This window comes from Moschus berezovskii, chromosome 25, assembly GCF_049115385.1.
Source record: "Moschus berezovskii isolate FMDL1 chromosome 25, NW_MosBer_1.0, whole genome shotgun sequence".
NCBI lineage: Eukaryota > Metazoa > Chordata > Mammalia > Artiodactyla > Moschidae > Moschus > Moschus berezovskii.
In genome coordinates this window covers 47690390-47712232 of record NC_142484.1, presented here as the reverse complement: position 1 = coordinate 47712232, position 21843 = coordinate 47690390, and the positions used below count along the sequence as shown (strand labels likewise).

General features: G+C 47.7%; 2 protein-coding genes across 7 annotated transcripts in view; both read right to left on the bottom strand.

Annotated features, from left to right (window-relative positions):
* LOC148773919 (uncharacterized) overlaps nt 1-10253 on the bottom strand; it is a 58204-nt gene extending 47951 nt beyond the window's left edge. The window contains exon 1 of the mRNA XM_088832400.1: nt 9574-10253. Within this exon, the coding sequence (XP_088688526.1) occupies nt 9574-9754 (181 nt within the window). The 5' untranslated portion in view covers nt 9755-10253. The remainder of the gene's footprint in view (nt 1-9573) is intronic.
* LOC129547515 (ferroxidase HEPHL1-like) overlaps nt 1-21843 on the bottom strand; it is a 183985-nt gene that overhangs the window by 40786 nt on the left and 121356 nt on the right. For all 6 annotated transcript variants that reach the window (XM_088832388.1, XM_088832390.1, XM_088832391.1 and 3 more), the window contains 3 exons: nt 18855-19017; nt 18339-18404; nt 17982-18249 (listed from right to left, as the gene is read on the bottom strand). In XM_088832388.1, the coding sequence (XP_088688514.1) occupies nt 18050-18249; nt 18339-18404; nt 18855-19017 (429 nt within the window). In that variant the 3' untranslated portion in view covers nt 17982-18049. The remainder of the gene's footprint in view (nt 1-17981; nt 18250-18338; nt 18405-18854; nt 19018-21843) is intronic.

Here is a 21843-nt window from a genome sequence, read left to right as displayed (position 1 = left end):
ACTGGTTGGCTCTCCTTGCAGTCAAGAGTCTTCTCCAGCACCACAGTTCAAAAGCATCAATTCTTCGGCAAACAGCTTTCTTCACAGTCCAACTCTCACATCCATACATGACCACAGGAAAAACCATAGCCTTGACTAGACGGACCTTGGTTGGCAAAGGAATGTCTCTGCTTTTTAATATACTATCAAGGTTGGTCATAACTTTCCTTCCAAGGAGTAAGCGTCTTTTAATTTCATCGCTGCAATCAGCATCTGCAGTGATTTTGGAGCCCCCAAAAATAAAGTCTGACACTGTTTCCACTGTTTCCCCATCTATTTCCCATGAAGGGATGGGACCAGATGCCATGATCTTTGTTTTCTGAATGTTGAGCTTCAAGCCAACCTTTTCACTCTCCTCTTTCACTTTCATCAAGAGGCTTTTGAGTTCTTCTTCACTTTCTGCCATAAGGGTGGTGTCATCTGCATATCTGAGGTGATTGATATTTCTCCCAGCAATCTCGATTCTAGCTTGTGCTTCTTCCAGCCAAGCGTTCCTCATGATGTACTCTGCATATAAGTTAAATAAGCAGGGTGACAATATACAACCTTGACGTACTCCTTTCCCTATTTGGAACCAGTCTGTTGTTCCATGTCCAGTTCTAACTGTTGCTTCCTGACCTGCATATAGGTTTCTCAAGAGGCAGGTCAGGTGGTCTGGGATTCCCATCTCTTTCGGAATTTTCCACAGTTTATTGTGGTCCACACAGTCAAAGGCTTTGGCATAGTCAATGAAGCAGAAATAGATGTTTTTCTGTTACCTACCTTCTTAATCTCATTCTCTCGTATGTTCGATAGTGCTTCCAGAAGCTACTGACTTGGCGCATCACTGTGCAATGAATGAGGAGCAGGCCGTGGTCAGTGGTCTTCAAATGAGCCGGACATCAAGAAGACTTGCAACACTGGGAGCCAATGCCACTCTTCTTGCCAAACTTTTGTTTTCTAAACTTATTTTTTCATAAAATATAGGTTAACATGTAATGGGCTTATATTTTAAACTAATGAATATTTTTAAAATCTCTCAGTTTTAATTGCTAATGCAATACTGATGGATATAACCTACAAACAAAGGCTCTTTGGAAATCCTCAATAAAATTTAGTAAGAGTATAAAATATAAAAGTGTCTTAAAACCAAAAAGTTTGAGAACCGCTACCCTAGAAAAACACATTTTGCATGAGGAAGCACATCCAAGGATGCTCACTGAACCACTATTTGCAGCAGAAAAAAAGTGGAATGAACCTACATGTCCGTTAACAGAAAGGTTAAATGAACTAAGGTATAGTCATACAATGGAAAATTACAGGCAACTAAAAAGAATGAGGCAGACCGACACATAGACACCAAAATATCTCTGGGACACATTATAAACAAATGAGGAAATGTTAATACATGACATAATATTTGGTTACAAATTTAACTCAGGTTTTTCCATAGGAACATCGAGCAGTGAAAAGGATACACAGTAAACAGTAATAGAAGTTACCTCTAGGAAAGAGACCAAGATTGGGGTATGCTTTATAAAACAACAACAAAAAATGGCAGGGTATTAATTTCCTCTTGCTCTGAACTTTAACACAAACATATAGACACATGGCAAATTAAACTACCTGGAAAGTCCCCTCCACTGACACAGCAGCAGAATGGTGGGGTATCTACTCAAGAGCGTCTCAGGGCAGACGCACTGCTCCCAGTCTATCTCATCAGCTGATACACTGAGTCCATGGAGAACCTCTTCATCCTTCATACTGAATATTCACCATGTTCTGAGCCTATCTGGAAGCTGTAATTTTCTCAAAGCATTTCCACTTCATTTATCCCAGCCTTAACCGCCCAGCTTCTCTCAATCACAAAGATTGTAGTAATAGCAATAATCAAAATATGAAGTGAGGGACTTCCCTGGTGGTCCAGTGGTTAAGAATCTGCCTTGCAATGCAAGGGACCCAGGTTCAATCCCTGGTTGGGAAACTAAGATCCCACATGACTTGGGGCAACTAAGTCCCCCACCATAAGATACGCCGTAACTAAGACTTGATGCAGCCAAATAAATAAATTAATTAATCAAAAGGCAAAAAACAATGAAATGAAAGTAAATTTAATGAGCCCCCAAATGTAGAAATTTGACAGGTAACTTGACAAATTGCCAGTAATGATCCCCTTCCTATAATTCTGTAGCAATATATTTTGAGGAATTTATCTACTAAAGAGATAACAAGCTGTGCAGGCAAGTCGGTCACTTTGTCTGTTGCTTGTCAATTTCCTGGTTTATTTCTAGATGTAAGGACCTGGGTAAATGAGATACATAAAATCATACACTCTGGAAACCAGGAGCAAGGGGACCCTCTCAACTGCTGGAAGATTCAACAACAAATGATCTTTCCAGAGAGCAACCAGCCATTTAAGTCTAGAATCCTGAAAATGTTCCTACACTTTGTAATTAGATTTATACACAATTTGTTGAAATACTGAGACCTTTAGTTTAGAGGTTTATGTTCAGGAGTGTTCCTCACATTGCTATTTGTGTTCGCGAAAAATTGCAACAAGCTTCAGTTTCCATACACCTTTTCCATGTTTACTTTGGTAGCCAACAAAAGGCAAGTCTGTCAGATTTAAGAATGAGGTAAAATCACCCGAAATGAAGTTTGGTTTTTCAAAAGCAGAAAACAAGTTGTCAGCTATGTATATACAATAAAGAGTTGGGGGAAACACACAAAGCTTTGACAGTGGTTACCTCAGTGTTGTAACAGTGCTGGAATTACTGCTCTGTTCCACATTGCCCATGTTTTCTACAGGAAGTCATATCTTTATAATCAGATAAATATACACATATGTAAACGGCCTTTGAGAAAAAGGAGTGCAAGCTTTCAGTTCAGTTCAGCTCAGTCGCTCAGTCTTGCCCAACTCTTTGCGACCCCACGAATCACAGCATGCCAGGCCAAGCTTTAGAGAGGATGAACTCCCCCCTGTGCTAGTACATACCCTGTGCCCCACGTGTAGCCAGGCTCACCCCAGTGCTTTCTCTCCCAGAAACCAATGTCCCAGCTGCCCCAGGCAGCCCCAAGAGACACGGCTGCGCCGAGCTCACTCAGGCTGCGCCCAGCTCACTCAGCTGGGGCACGGTGCTCCCAAACTGCACCCCCGCTCTGGACCAAACTGTGCCCCAGGTAGGGGTTTGAGAAGAAAGCGCTCCAAGGAAGCAACCTGCAGAGGAAGGGTGGGTGTTTGAATGGTTTCTAAAAGGATGTTGCTAATCCAAATCTAGATTCTGCACAGATTTCAAGACACATGTTCAGCTTTTGCTAAGGAAAGGAGTTTCATCTGTTTCGAAATAATAGAGGTTTTCCCCCCACAACTTCATCTTCTTCTCGCATTTTCATTTCTCTTTGGCAAAGAGAAAGGGATTTGAAAACGATTAAATATAGATCTAAGTCACTGAGTTCTTTAACGTCAGGGAACAATGGGCACTGAAACAGAACAAGCTATTGGGGTAAATTCTGTTATATTTTTAAAATCGATCTCATCATGACTCAGTCTTTGCTTGCCATCCATCAGTTCCCATTCTTTGGCCTATTACTGTTACTCCAGTTCTCTCCAATGGCATTACACAGCGTTTTCAAATATATTTGATGGTGATTATTATTTTAAGACAAACTCTTTCAAGATACACAAAGCCCCATCTTACAGACAACAGAATAACTAACACTCAGGATCCCAAAATGCTAAAATCCTACTGACATCCTTGATGATTCCATTCCTTTACAAACTCCATTGAATGTCTACTATGTATCAAGCTTTGTGCTGCGCGCTAGGGACAGAGTAGTCAACCCCACAGAGGATAATGGTCCCTGACCCCAGTGAACTTAAACAGTATGGTCGGGAGACAGCATTCAACAATCAAGTATGCAAATAATTAACAAATTGGAACTTGGGGTAAGTGCTTAGAAGGAAACACTGTGCTTTGAGAACACATCAGAAAAGTCCGTGGAAACTTGCAACCTTATTCCTGAAAGAAGCGATTTCTTTCTTAAAACAAGGAACACATCAAAATTCCTCTTCCCCTCTTCTGAGTCACATTTAGAGGGAGCCGGAGCTGGAGGGTACACAGGTGCATTGACTTTTACTTGAAATAGTAACTCAGGAATGCAGAACTATCCTGGAGAATGGCTCCATCTTTCTGGGAACTGATACTGGTCTCTTCCCTTTTCCTTTCAATGATGGGAAGGGGGGGCAGCAGTTACAGAGATTTATGTGCCAACAAGCCTGATGTGTAATCGTGGAAAATTAGGAAGAACCCACATGCACATCCCTAGGAAAATGGGTAACTATGGCAAGAACATTTCACCCTATGGAGTATCTCTGTCTGCTAAGTCTCTTAGGTCGTGTCCGACTCTGTGCGACCCCAGAGACGGCAGCCCACCAGGCTCCCCCGTCCCTGGGATTCTCCAGGCAAGAACACTGGAGTGGGTTGCCATTTCCTTCTCCAATGCATGAAAGTGAAAAGTGAAAGTGAGGTTGCTCAGTCGTGTCCGACTCTTCGCAACCCCATGGACTGCAGCCCACCAGACTCCTCCATCCATGGGATTTTCCAGGCAAGAGTACTGGAGTGGGGTGCCATTGCCTTCTCCAATCTCTGTCTGCCTGTCTATTAAAAAACAGTGAGGTGACACTTCAGTACTGACACAGAAGGCTCTCCATACCATACTGAGTGGGAAAGTGCAAACCACCATGACGTGACTCAGTTTGGTTTAAAAAAGTGTCAAAACTTTGATTTAATGTAGAGAAAGGGGACTTTTCAGCTGTACACAGTGTCCACAGTGGTCACCTCTAACACACAGGGAAAGCTTAAGAATCCTTTACCCTGAGAAGGTATGTAGCTACTATCTGAACAATAAAAATACAAAAAAAAAAAAATTAACAAAGAAAAACGTATGTATCAGTAGTCTCTCTGGAAAGCAGGCATCCTTCTGTAAGGGGACCTGGTGTTTTGGCTTAAACTGTGAGTTGAGGATGTGCTGTTTTGGGACCTTTGCCCTGAGACCCTAAGTATTAGCCCATTCTTAGAGACACGCCTGAAAAGAACAATCAGCTGTGCCACCCGCTGCATGCTGAAGGCAGCCTGAACACATTCCCAAAGGTGTGCCTACACTCAGCCACAGAAGAGTGGATGACAGAGCTGCTGACTCAGCTGGAAGAAGCACGAGGGGAGCTGAGCACTAACAGCTCTGCAAGAGACTGCAGCTGCTTGTCCCCCGGCACCCTGGGGCTGGCCAAGCACCGGCCTGGGAATGACAGCAGCAGAGAAGGCTAACCCCGAGAGACCACGTCCCTCGGTCCAGAACCACAGCCACCCACCAGGAGGGGAGCGGGCGAGCAGGCTCCCTGGGCGGACCAGATGCCCTTCCCTGGGGTCTAGTGGTTGCCCCTGCTGCTCATGTGGCCTGGCCAGACCGGGACTGGGCAGCCCACATCCTGGCAGGACACAGGGACTCCGCCCTCCCAGCGTCTCCCAAGGCACCAGGCTGGGGCTCCAGAGTCAAAGCAGACCCCAAGGGAAGACACCTCGGCCTCGGGTCACGTAGAGCCCTAGGCCAAGGGCACTGCAGACCTAGCAAAAGACCCCGAGAGCACGAATCCCATTCAGGGTCCGGTCTCTTGAAAAGTAGCATGCTTAGGGAATTAGCTTCTTCAATGCTTGAGATAAATACTCCTGGAATTTCAGAACGTGAAGGCCATGTAGCCCAATTATGCTTGTATTCTACACAGAGCTGTCACTCTATTTCCTAAACTCTCTCTAGATACAGAAATATAGAGAGATAGGCAGATAGTCAGGGTGACGGATGCTGTACCTCTAGAGGCATCTGCAAAGGTGTGTTAGAAATGAGGGTCCTTTTGTAGCACAGAACTCTGACCCCAGCACCTGCCATTTGGCGACAGTCTTGTGTTCTCCAAGCCACACAGAATGACATGCAACCGCCTGAGCCACACAGAGCGAGACTCAGCCGCCTTCCACAGAGCCTTCGACATTTCAAACAGATTCTCCCTTGCCCCAGTGCTCAAAAGTGCTGCAAAAGGAAACGTGAGGGACTTGCAATACATTCTATGCTTGTAAGTCAGGTGGGGCAACTGGTGCCTCCACTCTGACCATATCCTGCAGTACTGTCCTCAGAGCGGGACCTCAGGGAGGGGACCAGGACTGACCTCACCAGGGCAGCCCTTGTGTTATTAAACAACATGGGGACCCCAGCAACAAGGAAGTCTCCCCGTACCAGGGACCCCTCACCTCGAGCTGGTGAATTCCAGGTTGGGACCAGGCCGCTGCAACCTCGATCCTGACCTGGGCTTCTGACCTGGACACGGAGCCCTGGCCTCCCTCCCTGGATGCCCCTCCCTGCCTCAGCCCGGCCGTTCTCCAAGGGCAGACCCAGGAGAGCTCTCTCCCATGCTCCTGCATTTCTTTCACCGCATCTTAATTGAGCACTTGTTGTATACAAGACATGATGCAAGGCAAGGGGAGAGAAAACGTAAGAGCTGAAAAAACGCGGGCAGTGCAGACTGCCTCTTCTCTGGCTCCCATCGCACAGTCTTACCAGCCAGAGTCACAGTCAAATTAAACTGTCTTCTGCTGTGCATGAGTTAGTGTGGAATATGGGATTTTTTGTCCCCCTACCCAGCTTACCGTCTAGGGGAGCCAGGCATGCAATGCTTTAGAAGAGCTGAGCAAAGTATCAGGCTTAACCAGACCAGAGGCCTATTTTAATTCTTACCTCGATCCAGCATCAGCAGCTCACTTTGCAAGGGCCTTTAAAACTCTCCAGCCACAACTCAGAAATTAAAGGATTCTCCTAGCAACTCCCTCCAGAATGGCTCTGCTTGTAATTCCGGCTATCACAGGGCAGGCAGGACCAATGAGCAGTGACAACTCCAGGTTGCTGCAAAGGCTGCCAGTGTGCCCTTCACCATGCCCATGGGCACCGCCCCTCTCTGCCCTTCCGCACCGCATCACCTCTGTGATGACCTACAAACGCTGGACGGACAGCTAGGCAGAGTCCCTTCTGCTCCCACCTCCCAGAGCGTGCAGGCCCCAGAAGACCAGTTCCATGCACTCTTTCCTGTACCTCTTCTCTCCTCTCTGAAGTCCGTCTTCTGGCTTTGTCTAATGTCAACCCTGGTCCTGCCTTCCTCCTCTCGAATGTCCTGAAGCTCTCAGTATACAGGAGTCTGCTGACAGCTTCACCCAAGTTCCTGCCACCTGGTGCTCAGAGCTTAACACTGCCCTGTCACTGAATCACACACTGCTGAACCACGCTACCTCCAGCAAGTCTGTTCCCGTGCCCAGCGGGATGGTAAACTCCTACAGGGCAGGGAGAGGACCACACCTTAAATTCCTTCAAACCCCCCACCAAAAAAAACAGCATAAGCTCAGTCTCCCACTGGGTAAACCTATCCAAAGCAAATGCCTTTCAGACAGCCCATCAGTTAGAAGGGGCCAACAGCACTCTAGAGTCTCTGGAATATGTGGGCTAGAGGTGGGTTTGATCACAAAGGGTACCCAGCTTCTGGCATCAGATGGCTGCTCTCCCATGGCAGAGCCCACGTCTCCCCAACTCCTGGGTCCTCAGGAAACATTCACTGAAGGGGCAGATCATCTCCAGGATCCATGCTACTTTGGGGTTTTCCTTTCTCCCAGAAGCCTCAACTCACAGGAAGGCAGAGGGAAAGCTTCGACTATCAATGCCTTCCCAATGACAAGGAAAACTGAAGACGACTTTTCAAAATGAATTTGGTGACTTCCTGCCAAGTTGAACAATTCTGTGGTGCAGATCACAAAATCAAGCTCACTGTAACCTTTTTCTAACCAACTCTTCCCTCAACTTCACTATTTCTGTCAATATCACTCCCCAATCACCAGGCCTGCAGCTTTTCCAGAGAAGGCAATGGCAGGCCACTCCAGTACTCTTGCCTGGAAAATCCCAAGGATAGAGGAGCCTGGTGGGCTGCAGTCCGTGGGGTCACTAAGGGTCGGACACGACTGAGCGACTTCACTTTCACTTTTCACTTTCACACATTGGAGAAGGAAATGGCAACCCACTCCAGTGATCTTGCCTGGAGAATCCCAGGGACGGGGGAGCCTGGTGGGCTTCTGTCTATGGGGTCGCACAGAGTCGGACACGACTGAAGTGACGCAGCAGCAGCAGCTGATCAGTTCAGCCCTTTGGGGCCTCTGGAAAGCTATACGCCCAAGACCGTGGCTCCTTGCTCCTGGAAACCTCCCGTCCTTTCCCTTCTAGTCATGGGGCCCACACTCACACGAGACCTCAACTGATGCCACATCTTTATGGCATCCTTCCTAGCTCTAACCTCCTCCCCTTCACAGACCTTACACACTACCCTCAGCCTATTACTTATAAAGTGCTATTTCCAGCTAGTCCAGCCTCTACTCAAATCATAACTTTTCACTTTTTAAACCATCAAGTCTGTTCTGTTCTCCCTGACTCAGGCCCATATTCACTCTCATATCCCGGAAACCCTGACCAATCCTGCCTCCGCGAGGATACTCGCTCGCTGTGTCTGTCCTTCCAGGAACTGGGCCTTCTTGGCCATCTCAAAATCTTGGCAGAAGTCTCAACTCTGCTTATCCACATCCCACTCACCGGCAGGGGCACAGGGCGAGCCCAGCTTCTCACACAAGCTTTCCCCATCCTTCAGCCCACCGGCCACCTCCGCTCCACAGAGCTGTGTCTAGCCTCACACACTGCCTTCCTGTCGATTCAAACACTCTCCCCCCCGCCCCCAGCCCAAGTCAGAACAGCTGGTCAGAAAGACCAGCTGCTTCTTAGCCACGTGATCCTGCCCAGACCACCAGACTTTGAGAATCTCACAGAACTGTTGCTGTGACATAGGAGAATTTACATGAAGGCGATTCATTCATCTCACACTCAAAAAAAGACCATCCAGGTGGAGGATTTGGATATCCTTCTAACACTGGCCAAGAGCTTTTATTTCCCAGCATTCACAGCCGTGCAGCGGCTAAGTCTCAGTATATGTTAATTAAATGTAAGACAAGGGAGAAAGCACTTTGATTGGGTTACTTTTCCTCATATCCTCCATTTAGACGCTCGGGAGCTTCTCTGATACAAACCGGGTGACTGCAGAAATGCGGGGGCGGAGGGGAGAGGAGACAGTTGTTCCAGGCAAATCTAGTGACAACGGCGCCGATCTTAGGAGTGGGGCTTGAACACTAAGCCACAGTCAGCAGTAGGAACTGACTGGGCACATTGCCAGTAAGCATCAGCGGGCAGCAGGGAACAGGCGAACTGGGGAGTGGGATACGAGCAGGGTCCACGGTTAGGGGGCGGGGAGCACGGGACAAAGAATGCTTCAGACCATCAAATCTCGCTACCTTCCTTCCCAACGTGCATGCCCATGACAACGGCGAGCACCGCCAGGGGCGCGTGGTAAAATCACTTCCAGCCAGAGACCAGGGCACCTCTGATAACGCCGGCCCAGCCCGCCCCGATCCCGCCAGCCCCGGGCCTCACCAGTGGAGATTTCTTGCGCGAAAGCCAGTGAGATGAGCAGCAGAGGCAGCCCCACGGCGATGCACGTGACCATCTTGTCCACGGCCAGCTCCAGCCGCAGCCCCTTAAACTTGGGCTCGGAGGGCTCCTTCAGCAGGAAGTCCGAGAAGACATACTCGGTGGCAAGATGCGCAATGGCCATGGCTGCGGCGCGCCGGGCTGGGCCGGGCAGGTTCGCGAGGCAGGCCTGCGGACCGCCGGCGTCGGGAGGGCGGTGCGGCGGCTTCGCCCGTCACCAGCCCAGCCCGCGGGTTTCGCTTTCCCTTTGCCGGCTCCCCGGTGGCTCCCACATTTCGCCGGTCTTTGTACTGTGATGCGGCGCAGCCGTCTACTCCGGGCAACTGGCCTGGCGGGTCCCGGGGCTGCTCCGCGGGCACTGGAGCCCGGGTGGCGCCCGCTCCTCCACCGCCGGCCGGGGCGCAGCCACCCCGGCAGGTCCCCGGGCTCCGCGCCGCCGCCGCGCGCCCGAGGGCGAGAGTCCGCGGCCGAACAAAGCACGAGCCCCGCCGCGAGGCCCCGGCTGCAGCCGCCGCCGCCCCGCGCGCTCTCCCGGAACCTCGGAAGAGCGCGAGCGCCGAGGGGGCGCGGCGTTTCCGGGAGCCGGGTGGCGCGCGGTAGGCGCGGTAGCGCCCGCAACCCTGGGATCCACCCCCGAAGGGGGCGTCCGGGCGAGCGGCACCTCGGCTGGTCCTCGCGCCCCTCCCACCCTCATCCCCTCCTCTTCCGGGCGCCGGGAAGTTTGACGTCCCTTCCAAAAGTGAGCTGTCGCCCTGTGGACCCGACGGCCCCCTTACGCCTCACCCCCAGCATTTCTACATGGCGGGGTCAGGTCAGAAGGTGGTGCAAAGGCCTCAGAGAGCAACGGGCGCCATAAAAGGCGATCGAGCAGGTTAGACCGAGCAAACGTGGGAGAGGGGGGCGCTGGACTCTTGCAGGAACACTGGGGGCCGGGGAGGCGTGGGCTCGGGGTGGTGAGCCTGCGCCTGACTCGGTCTCAGGGGTCTGTGCTTCGCCTCTCGCTTTGCCCGCGGGAGCCTCGCTCTGGGGTGCTGAGAGACAGTCAAGAGACGCTGTGATCAGCAACACTTGGAGCTGGCAGGACCTTTGAGCAGGACGGCTCCTTGGGCCAGGGCTGCCGTCTCTGCTCTTTGTACACGGGCAGGTCCGTGCAGGCAGGCCTCTTCTGTGTGCGCTCACCTGCCCTGTGTACATCTCCACCCCGCCCTGCCCTCAGAGCCCTGGTCCCATGGCCTGCACGACCCTCCGCTTAGGGGACTCATGGGACCAGGACCGCCCAGTGGCCGGGACCACAACCCTCATCTCCTCTCAGCCTGAACTCCAGTCTTCCCACGTTGTTCAAAGCAGTGCCATTCGACCATGCACCCAAACCAGACACCTGGACTGCCCTGTGTAACAGTGAAGTCTCTCCCAGCTGCCTTAACCAATTTCCAAATTCTCTGGCTTCTCGCTCCTAAATATTGAACATCTAATGATTTCCCTCCACCTGTGCTGCCATCCTCTCTCCTAACCACGTATAGGTAGGCCCTGCAGGCCTGCAAGCCCTTCTCCCCAGCAGCTGCCAAAGGGAGCTTATAAAAGCTCCAGTCTTATCCTATCACTCCCCTTCTTAAAGTGTACCTTGTTGTTAGGATAAAATTCAAATTGTTTAGCATGGCCACTGCTTGCCTTACCAGTTTCACTACTTTCCCTTCAGTTCTTCAACTTAGCCAGCTCTTGCCTCCTCAGACCTTCACCTGCCCCAAAACACATCCACAGTAGCCTCTTTGCCTAACCTGTTCTGCTGGATGTCACTTCCCCTGGAGAGTCTTCCTTGCGAACACTAAACAGGGTTAATTTTTGTTAATCCTTTGTTAAATATTCTTGTGATACCAGCTGCGGATCTTGGGAAAGTTACCTGCCTCCTCTGTACTTCAGTGTTTTCATCTGTAAGGTGATTATACTGCTTAGGATTGAGGTAAAGATCAAAAGAGTTAATAGACGTAAGGTGCCTAGGACATTGTCTGGCAACTGATGAGTACTGTGTACATGTTATCCATTACTGTTCCCCTCTATTTTTCCTTCTTAATGAAAATCACTGCTACTGCTACTAAGCTGCTAAGTCACTTCAGTCGTGTCCGACTCTGTGTGACCCCACAGACGGAAGCCCACCAGGCTCCCCCGTCCCTGGGATTCTCCAGGCAAGAACACTGGAGTGGGTTGCCATTTCCTTCCCCAATGTGTGAAAGTGAAAAGTGAAAGTGAAGTCGCTCAGTCATGTCTGACTCGTAGCGACCCCATGGACTGCAGCCTACCAGGCTCCTCTGTCCATGGGATTTTCTAGGCAAGAATACTGGAGTGGCTTGCCATTGCCTTCTCCAAATGAAAATCACAATTACAGTTAAACAAGTATGTGTTTAACTGTCCATTGATTTAGTGTTTGTCTCCCCTTTAAGGTGCATTGAGGGATTAAATAACACATCCTCCTCTAAATCCTCCCTTCTCCCTCTCCTTACTCCAGTGTCATTTGTTAGAAGGAAGCCAAAGCAGCTGTGGGCCTCATAGCTATGGTCCCGAAACTCTTGTTTTGTTTGTTGGAGACCCTTGACATTTGGATATGAAATCTTTTGTGACCAAAATAGTCAAAGTCAAGAGAGTTAAGCCCACTACACGGCCTGTTCTGTTTATATATTCATTTATTCATCTAAGTAATGTCTGCTGAGCAACTATTGTGTATTTTCACTGTGGTCTGTGTGGGGGTGCAGCAGTGAGCAAAACAGGTCTGAGGTCCTTGTTTCCATGGAGCCTAGATTTCAAGGAGACAGACAAAAGTCAAACTAACAGGTAAGATGGCTATGTCCCAGGATTAGGGCAACTAAAGAAAACAATGGAAATTAGAAATAACTTGGGAGGGGTCCACTTTAGAGAGGGCAGTCTGGGGAGCTTACATCTGAACTAGGAAAGAGGGTGAGGGTGCTGGAAAGAAAGAGCATTCCAGGCACAAAAAGCAGCGTGTGCAAAGATCCTGAGGCCAGAAGGAACTAGCAGGGCACAGGAACTGATAAAAGCTGAAACAGAGGGGTCAGAGGTGAAGCTGGGGATGTGGACATCATGGGCAGCCAGATCAGTCTGAGTGTTATAGATGAAGGCAAGGAGTTTGGATATTATTAAAAGTGTAACCAAAAGACAGTAAAGGAAATTTACCAGGTTAAGTGACGTGATCGGATTTCAAGCGGGGTTTGGAGTCTGTAGCCCAGGAAGAAATACATTTTGAGTTTATTAGCATAAAGATGATTTTCCAATCCGGGGAGATGAGTGAAATAACCTGTGGCGGGGGTATAACAAACTACCGCTGACTTGGTGGCACACGTTTATCTTTTCTCTCTTTGTCTGCACTGGGTCCTCACGGCAGCGCAGCAGGCTTCTCTAGTTGCATGTTTCAGGCTTAGTTACCTCTCAACATGTAGGATCTTAGTTCCCCAGTCAGGGATCGAACCTGAGTCCCCTGCAATGGAAGGCGGATTCTTAACCACCAGACCACCAGGGTTATTTATTTTTCAACAGTCCCACATTTATTTTTCAACAGTTCTGGAAATCTGAAATCAGTTTCACTGCAATAAAGTCAAGGTGCCAGCAGGCCTCCAGAGGCTCGAGGGGAGAATCCGGTCCTTTGCCTTTTCTAGCCTTGAGAAAGCATTCCTGCATCTCCAAAGCCAGCAGCATAACACCTTCCTTCATGTGTCCCATAGCTCCCTCGTCTTTTTTTATAAAAACACCATGCTTGCATGCATACTTAGTCACTCTTTTGTATCCAACTCTTCCTAACACCATGGACTGTAGCCCATCAGGCTCCTCTGTCCATGGGATTTCCCAGGCAAGAATACTGGAGCTCAGTTCAGTTCAGTTCAGTCGCTCAGTCGTGTCCGACTCTTTGCGACCCCATGAATCACAGCACGCCAGGCCTCCCTGTCCATCACCAACTCCCGGAGTTCACTCAAACTCATGTCCATCAAGTCGGTGATGCCATCCAGCCATCTCATTCTCTGTCGTCCCCTTCTCCTCCTGCCCCCAATCCTTCCCAGCATCAGACTCTTTTCCAGTGTGGGTTGCCACATTTCCTCTTTCAGGGAAATGCTGGATCCTCTTCCTGATCCCAGGAATCAAACCCTTGTCTCTTGCATCAGCAGGCAGATTCTTTACCACTGTGCCACCTGGGAAGCCCCATAAGAACACTGTGGTTACATTTAGGACCAATCTGGGTAATCTGATATAACCCTCCCATCTCAAGATTTGTAACAATCATAGCTGCAGCATCTTTTTGCTGTACACAGTAACATTCACAGGTTCAGGGAGTGGGACCTGGAATCTTTGGCGATACTATTCAGCCCGCCCCGGAGGGCCGAACGAAGAAAAGGGCCCAGTTCAAGTCGGGAGGCATGGTAAGATGTAAGTCAGAGGGAGGAGAAGAAACTCACAAGAGACTGAAAGGAAATAGCTGCTGAGGAAGAAGGAAGGTTGGCAGGCCATGTTATGGAGCCAGGGAACTGAGGGTATCCAGAAGGAAGGAGCTGCCAAGTGTTACTGAGAGGTTAAATAAGATAAAGACTGGGAAGAGGCCACAGAACGTGGAATCATTTCCATTATCATTATTATAGTCGTGATGGTTTTGATAACAGCAGACTGGGGTGCAGAGTTGGGCAGGGCCCTCTGGAAGGGAAACCACTGGGGTGGATGGAGGCATGCACTGGGTGAGGAGACAGAGACCAGTGTGGACAGCGCTTTCAGTTCTGCTGTCAAAGGAACAGAGGACCTGTGTTGGAGCAGGTTATGGAGCTAAAGACAGTGACTGTTTGTTTGCTGTCTGTTTTTAATGGGCGGTATTGCTGATAACTTCATGCAGGAGGGAAAACTGATGCCTGAGGAAATTAAGGTCTTGAGAAAGCAAGAAGGGATGCAGTCTCCAGAGTCCAGGGAGAGGCTGGCCCTGCCAGGAGCAGGCGCACATCTTCTGTTGTAACAAGAGGAAAAGACGTATATAAATGTGATTGATTTTCTCAGCAGAGTGAGGCTGAGCGTGGAGAAGTGTTGTACCTCTGAGAAAACAATACTTGGTGAGAGTCGTGTTATCTGTGGGCTTCCCAGGTGGCTCAATGGTACAGATTCTGCCTGTCAATGCAGGAGAAATGGGTTTAATCCCTGGGTTGGGAAGATCCCTTGCAGTAGGAAATGGCAATCCACTCCAGTATTTTTGCTTGAAATTCCATGTACAGAGGAGGCTGGCGGGCTACATTCCATGTGGTTGTAAAAGGGTCAGAAGCAACCTAACAACTAAACAACAACAATGTTATCTGTACACATATATTGTCACTTTGTTTCATTTCCTCTAACGAGTATAACTAGGATAGTTGCTAAATATCTAAAAAATAATTCTCCTTTAACTAACCGCCTGCTCCAGGTAAAAATTTACCTATTACTAGACCTCAGGTAGGGTGTTGAAAAGAAATGTAAATAGCTATCTTTATGATACATGAAACTTTATTAAAAAGAGAAATAGTATAATCAAACTACTTTGTGGTTTCATTTTCATTAAAAAAATAAGCTAAGAGAAAAGGAAACGACAACTAAATAATTTGTTTTCTACGTCAGTTATAAATAAGGCATTTATCATGATTAATATTATGAAACTATATAGCCTACACATGTCTGAAAACTGTAAGCACGTACTAAAAATCACATTATCAGTGGTTAGTAGTCTGGAATTCAGATCCTTGGGTATCATGTTTGATATGACATTTAAGCAGACTATGAACAGAACTATTAGCATTTGCATACTGTTTATGTAAGACTATCAGTTCAGTTCAGTCGCTCAGTCGTGTCCGACTCTCCGCGACCCCATGAATCACAGCACGCCAGGCCTCCCTGTCCATCACCAACTCCCGGAGTACACTCAAACTCATGTCCACAGAATCGGTGATGCCATCCAGCCATCTCATTCTCCGTCGTCCCCTTCTCCTCCCGCCCCCAACCTTTCCCAGCATCAGAGTCTTTTCCAGTGAGTCAACTCGTCTCATGAGGTGGCCAAAGTATTGGAGTTTCAGCTTTAGCATCAGTCCCTCCAATGAACATCCAGGATTGATCTCCTTTAGAATGGACTGGTTGGATCTCCTTGCAGTATAAGGGACTCTCAAGAGTCTTCTCCAACACCACAGTTCAAAAGCATCGATTCTTCGGCGATCAGCTTTCTTCACAGTCCAACTCTCACATCCATACATGACCACGGGAAAAACCATTGCCCTAGACGGACCTTGGTCGGCAAAGTAATGTCTCTGCTTTTCAATATACTATCAAGGTTGGTCATAACTTTCCTTCCAAGGAGCAAGCGTCTTTTAATTTCATGGCTGCAAGCAGCATCCGCAGTGATTTTGGAGCCCAAAAAAACAAAGTCTGACACTCTTTCCACTGTTTTTCCATCTATTTCCCATGAAGTGATGGGACCAGATGCCATGATCTTTGTTTTCTGAATGTTGAGCTTCAAGCCAACCTTTTCACTCTCCTCTTTCACTTTCATCAAGAGGCTTTTGAGTTCTTCACTTTCTGCCATAAGGGTAGTGTCATCTGCATATCTGAGGTTATTGATATTTCTCCCAGCAATCTTGATTCCAGCTTGTGCTTCTTCCAGCCCAGCGTTCCTCATGATGTACTCTGCATATAAGTTAAATAAGCAAGGTGACAATATACAACCTTGACGTACACCTTTTCCTATTTGGAACCAGTCTGTTGTTCCATGACTGGTTCTAACTGTTGCTTCCTGACCTGCATACAGGTTTCTCAAGAGGCAGGTCAGGTGGTCTGGGATTCCCATCTCTTTCAGAATGTTCCACAGTTTATTGTGATCGACACAGTCAAAGGCTTTGGCATAGTCAATGAAGCAGAAATAGATGTTTTTCTGAAACTCTCTTGCTTTCTCCATGATCCAGCGGATGTTGGCAATTTGATCTCTGGTGCCTCTTTAAGACTATAGCTTCTATCAAATTACCCATTTCCCCTCACCAAAATGGAGATAGCATGAAAAGTCCCTCCACCAGTATTTATTGGGTCCTACGTGTTCACTTGGACAGCCCCATGACCCACTGCTAAGGCAGATGTACTAACAGCCCCCATCTCGCAGCAGCGTGGGCTAAGAGCAATTTCTCAGTCTAGTAATAAACAATGTTACTTTTATCAATCTTACACCTAGAGCTGAGGCATACTTATAGAGAGTATGGATTGCCTCTTAATGGGTTGAGTTTAGTTGTTCGATATTTTATTTGGCATTTGAGACTTGAAAATTATAAAAATATATCTCACAGTTGATTTATTGGTTTAAAAATTTGCTACTGGGACTCTCTTTTATTAGCCTGTTCTTTCCTCTTCCCATCAAAGACTATGTCTTTCTCCTCCCAGCTAGTCAGCTGCATTGATGAATTCCTTCTGGTGTTTTTCACATGATGACACTGTCTTTATTTCATAAAAGACGGAGCCTGGGAAAGAACCTCCTAACAGTGAAAAATCAGACTCAAGAGTCAAGGCCAGGCTTGCTTTCTGCAAAGTTTCCCTCCCGCCACGTTTCCCTCCCCTTGGAAGCTCCCCCTAAACTCTTAAGGAGTGACTTGACTCAAAGTGGGAGAACCTAGCCTGCTATTTCAGATTCCAGCCCTCCACATTGTGAAATACAAATTCTTTGATTGATTTTTGAAAATACAAACATTGCCACAGAAACATACTGTAAAAAATGTATAAATGAAGTGAGTTGTAAACATTCAACTCAATGTAAACATTCAAGTATCTCTACAGGTTTGCATAAAAATAGTATTTTTTAAAAATGCATATAACTTTGCTTCTTGTAGCAAACAGTGCACAGGCTATTTATATTAAAAGGGAAAAGGCAAGGGGAGCTAGCTAAAGCCTCCAAAAAAGTCATTTGATCAAATTTTATCAGCAGATACTGATTTAGACATTTTCAGGGACACCCCAGAAAGTTATTTTTCCTGGAACCACTAAAGGAAGCATCTTCCGTAACAGAGATGAAAAATCAGTGCCATTCCAGTTAGATGTCTGAGGCAGTGTAACTCTTTCCCGAAACTGTCCCTCTATAGAGATTTTGATGGTAAGAAAGCACTGTCTAATCCAAGAATTATGAAAGATGGAAAACAAAGGTATCTTTCAGAGGGTCTTCGCACTTCAACGAGCTCATTCAGAGAACAGACTGCGTCTGCTTTCTCAGTCATGCCCACTTTTTCTATTTTATACCTGAGGATTATTCACAGCCCCTTTAAAAATAAATAAAGAAAAGCACATTGCTTTGAATGTGTTCCAGAGGACCGGAGCCTGACCCGGGAAGCGGCGACAGGGTCCTCGGAGAGCGGTGCCCTGTTCCGTCTCCCTGCCGAGGACGCGGGGCTCACAGGGCGTCGGTGGGGAGAGCGCAGGACTGGACCTCCTGGTACGCTGCCCGCGGCCTGGCGGAGCACAGCTTGACGGAGAGGACCACCGACAGGACCAGGAGGAGGAGGCCGAGGACGAAGAGGATGACCAAGGCTGCTCGGGCTCCTTTGGGATCCAGACTCTGGCCGAAGAAGTAGAGCTGCTCCTCGACGGGTTCTGTGCAAAAGAAACGCGAGCCGTCAGGCCACTTTCCCTGCGGAGTGAATCCCGACCATTGACTACAGGGTCGGGGCGGGCATCGTTACCGTTAGAGGACGCGGATCCGGATGCACCTCCGGAAGGAGACTTGGTGGAGTATGGAATCCTGTTGTCTGGACAAAGAAGACAATGTGATGGTTTATAAACAATAGAAGCAGATTCTTTTCACTATACGAGTTGTTTCCAGAGTTAAATCATTTCACCAACAAAGACTTGATCCTATCAGCATCTGTAAGTCTTTGTTGGATAGTCACTGCACCTATTTCATGCCAGTATACATGCTGTTCTTACCCCGTCCACCCTGCAAGTTTCTGCTCACCTGTTAAGATAGCCACCCGTGGAACCTGGGTTCATGTCCCCCGAGCTGTTAATCATTGCCCCCTGCTGCTGTCACTGAACCCTGTACCCTGCACTTTTTCTTGGCATATATCATAGTCTACTACAGTTACATGTCTGTCTCTCTTACTTGACTCTGAGCTCCTTGGAGGCCCTCATGCTTCCTGTTTTCAAAGTCTGCAGGAAGCCTGGTACTATCAGCTGGCATCACAGACAGAAAACAGTACCTATGTTTCGAAGGACTGTGTAGGTTGTCTCCATGCCAGCATGAATATGGTCAGACACATGACAATGTAACAACCACGTCCCTGGGTGATCTGCAAACAGTTCAATGGTTTGGAATGTCCCGGGAAAGAGGTCATATACATCTTCTCGGTAAGATTTACCTATCTGCAGGTAGAAGGAAATAATAAAGATAAGAGCAGAAATCAATTAAATGAAGCATGCTGCTGCTGCTAAGTCACTTCAGTCATGTCCGACTCTGTGTGACCCCATAGATGGCAGCCCACCAGGCTCTGCCGTCCCTGGGATTCTCCAGGCAAGAACACTGGAGTGGGTTGCCATTTCCTTCTCCAGTGTGTGAAAGTGAAAAGTGAGGTCGCTCAGTCTTGTCGGACTAGTAGCGACCCCATGGACTGTAGCCCACCAGGCTCCTCTGTCCATGGGATTTTCTAGGCAAGAGGAGTGGAGTGGCTTGCCATTGCCTTCTCTGAAATGAAGAATAGAAACATAATAGAGATAAAGAAACCAAAAGCTGGTTCTTTGGACAAATCAGTAAAACTGATGAACTGTATGGAAACCAACCTGTGATGGTCCCCAGTGATCCCTGTCTCCTGGCACTCAGTACCGTGGTAATCCCCTCTCACACTACTGTCTGACGGTTGGTCCTTGAAGCCACCAGCATATGGCAGAAGCAAATGGCATTCTGCTTCCCTTTCTCTCTCTCCCCCACTGGATCACTCACTCTAAGGAAGCCAGCTCCAATGTCATGGTAAAGAACTGAAGCCTCTGGCCCATAGTCCTGTGAGAGAGCTTGGAAATGGATCCTACAGCTGCTGTCAAACCTGATGACTATAGCTCCAGCTGACATCTTGATTGAACCCTCACAAGAGATGCTGAATCAGAATCAATGAACTAAACTCTTTCCAGCCTAACCCAGAGAGATTGTGAGATAATAAGAGTGTGTTGCTTTAGGGCACTACATCTTAGGGTGAATTTGTTATGCAGCAAAACTCTAGATAAACTGACAGAGGGAAAAAAAAACCCCACAGATTACAAATATCAGAGATGAAAGGGGGTCTATCGCTAAGACTTTATAGACATTAAAAAGGATAATAAAGGAATATTATGAACAACTATACATGAATTCTACACCTTTGGAGATTTACAGATGGCAGATAATAGAAAAGCATATGAAAAGATAGTCAATATAATTAACCATTCAGTTCAGTTCAGTCGCTCAGTCGTATCCGACTCTTTGCGACCCCATGAATCACAGCACGCCAGGCCTCCCTGTCCATCACCAACTCCCGTAGCTCACTCAAACTCATGTCCATCGAGTTGGTGATGCCATCCAAAACAATGAGATACCAAGATATATATTGGGTTGGCCAAAAAGTTCATTCAGGTTTCATAAGATAGTATTGAAAAATGTGAATGAACTTTGTGGTCAACCCAATGCTTAAATGGATGGCTATGTGAGAGTTGGACTGTGAAGAAAGCTGATCGCCGAAGAATTGATGCTTTTGAACTGTGGTGCTGGAGAAGACTCTTGAGAGTCCCTTGTACCGCAAGAAGATCCAACCAGTCCATTCTAAGGGAGATCGATCCTGGGTGTTCACTGGAAGGACTGATGGTAAAGCTGAAACTCCAGTATTTTGGCCACCTCATGCGACGAGTTGACTCACTGGAAAAGACTCTGATGCTGGGAGGGATTGGGGGCGGGAGGAGAAGGGGACGACCGAGAATGAGATGGCTGGATGGCATCACCGACTCTGTGGACATGAGTTTGAGTGAACTCCAGGAGTTGGTGATGGACAGGGAGGCCTGGCGTGCTGTGATTCATGGGGTCGCGGAGAGTCGGACACGACTGAGCGACTGAACTGAACTGAAGAAAAAATAAGAATGAAAGATAGCAAGTGTTGATGTGAATGTGGAAAAGTGGTACCCTCATACATGTCTGGTAGGAGAGAAAAGTATACTGTGTCTCTGGAACACAGTTTGGAAGTTTTCTTGAAGTTAATCACATATGTACCACCTGTCCTGCTGGCTCAGTGGTAAAGAATCCACCTGCCAATGCAGGAGACATGAGTTCGATCCCTGGGTCAGGAAGATCCCCTGGAGAAAGAAATGGCAACCCACTCTAGTATTCTTGCCTGGAGAATTCCATGGACAGAGGAGTCTTGCAGGCTATAGTCCATAGGGTTGCAAACAGTCAAATACATCTTAGCAACTTAACAACAACAACTAGCAATCTACCCCTAGGCATTTTCTCAAGGGAAAGGAAAAACATATTCACATGAAAGCATGTTCACAAAACTTATGTTCACATGAAAGCATGTTCACAAATGTTTGTAATGACTTTATTTTTAATAACTCCAAACTGGAAACAAGCCAAATGTCCTTCAGTAGGGGAACAAATAAACAAACTGCAATACATTCGTACGATGGAATACTGTTCAACAACGGGATGGAACAAACTGCTTATACAACGCGGTGGGTGCACGTTAAATGCCGATACAAAATGAAACAAGCCAGACTAATAATGCTATAGACTGTATGATTTCATTTACAAGACACTTCAGAAAAGGCGAAACTACAGAGACATAAACAGATCAGTGGTTGCCAGGGGTACAGAAACAGATCAGTGGTTGCCAGGGGTTAAACAAGGGAAAGGAGCTGACTCTAGAAGGTGCGAAGGGGACATTTTAGGGGTTGATGGAGGTGTTCTATACCTTGATTAGGGTTGGTTACACCACTGTATGTGCTTATCACAACAGAACTGTATACTAAACAGGGTGAATTTTGTTGTTGTCATTTAGTTGCTAAGTTATGTTCAACCCTTTGCAACCCCATGGACTGTAGCCAGCCAAGCTCCTCTGTTCATGGGATTTCCCAGGCAAGAATATTGGAGAGGGTTACAATTTCTTTCTCCAGGGTTTCTTCCCAACCCAGGGATCAAACCCATGTCTCCTGCATTGGCAGCTGGGTTCTTTA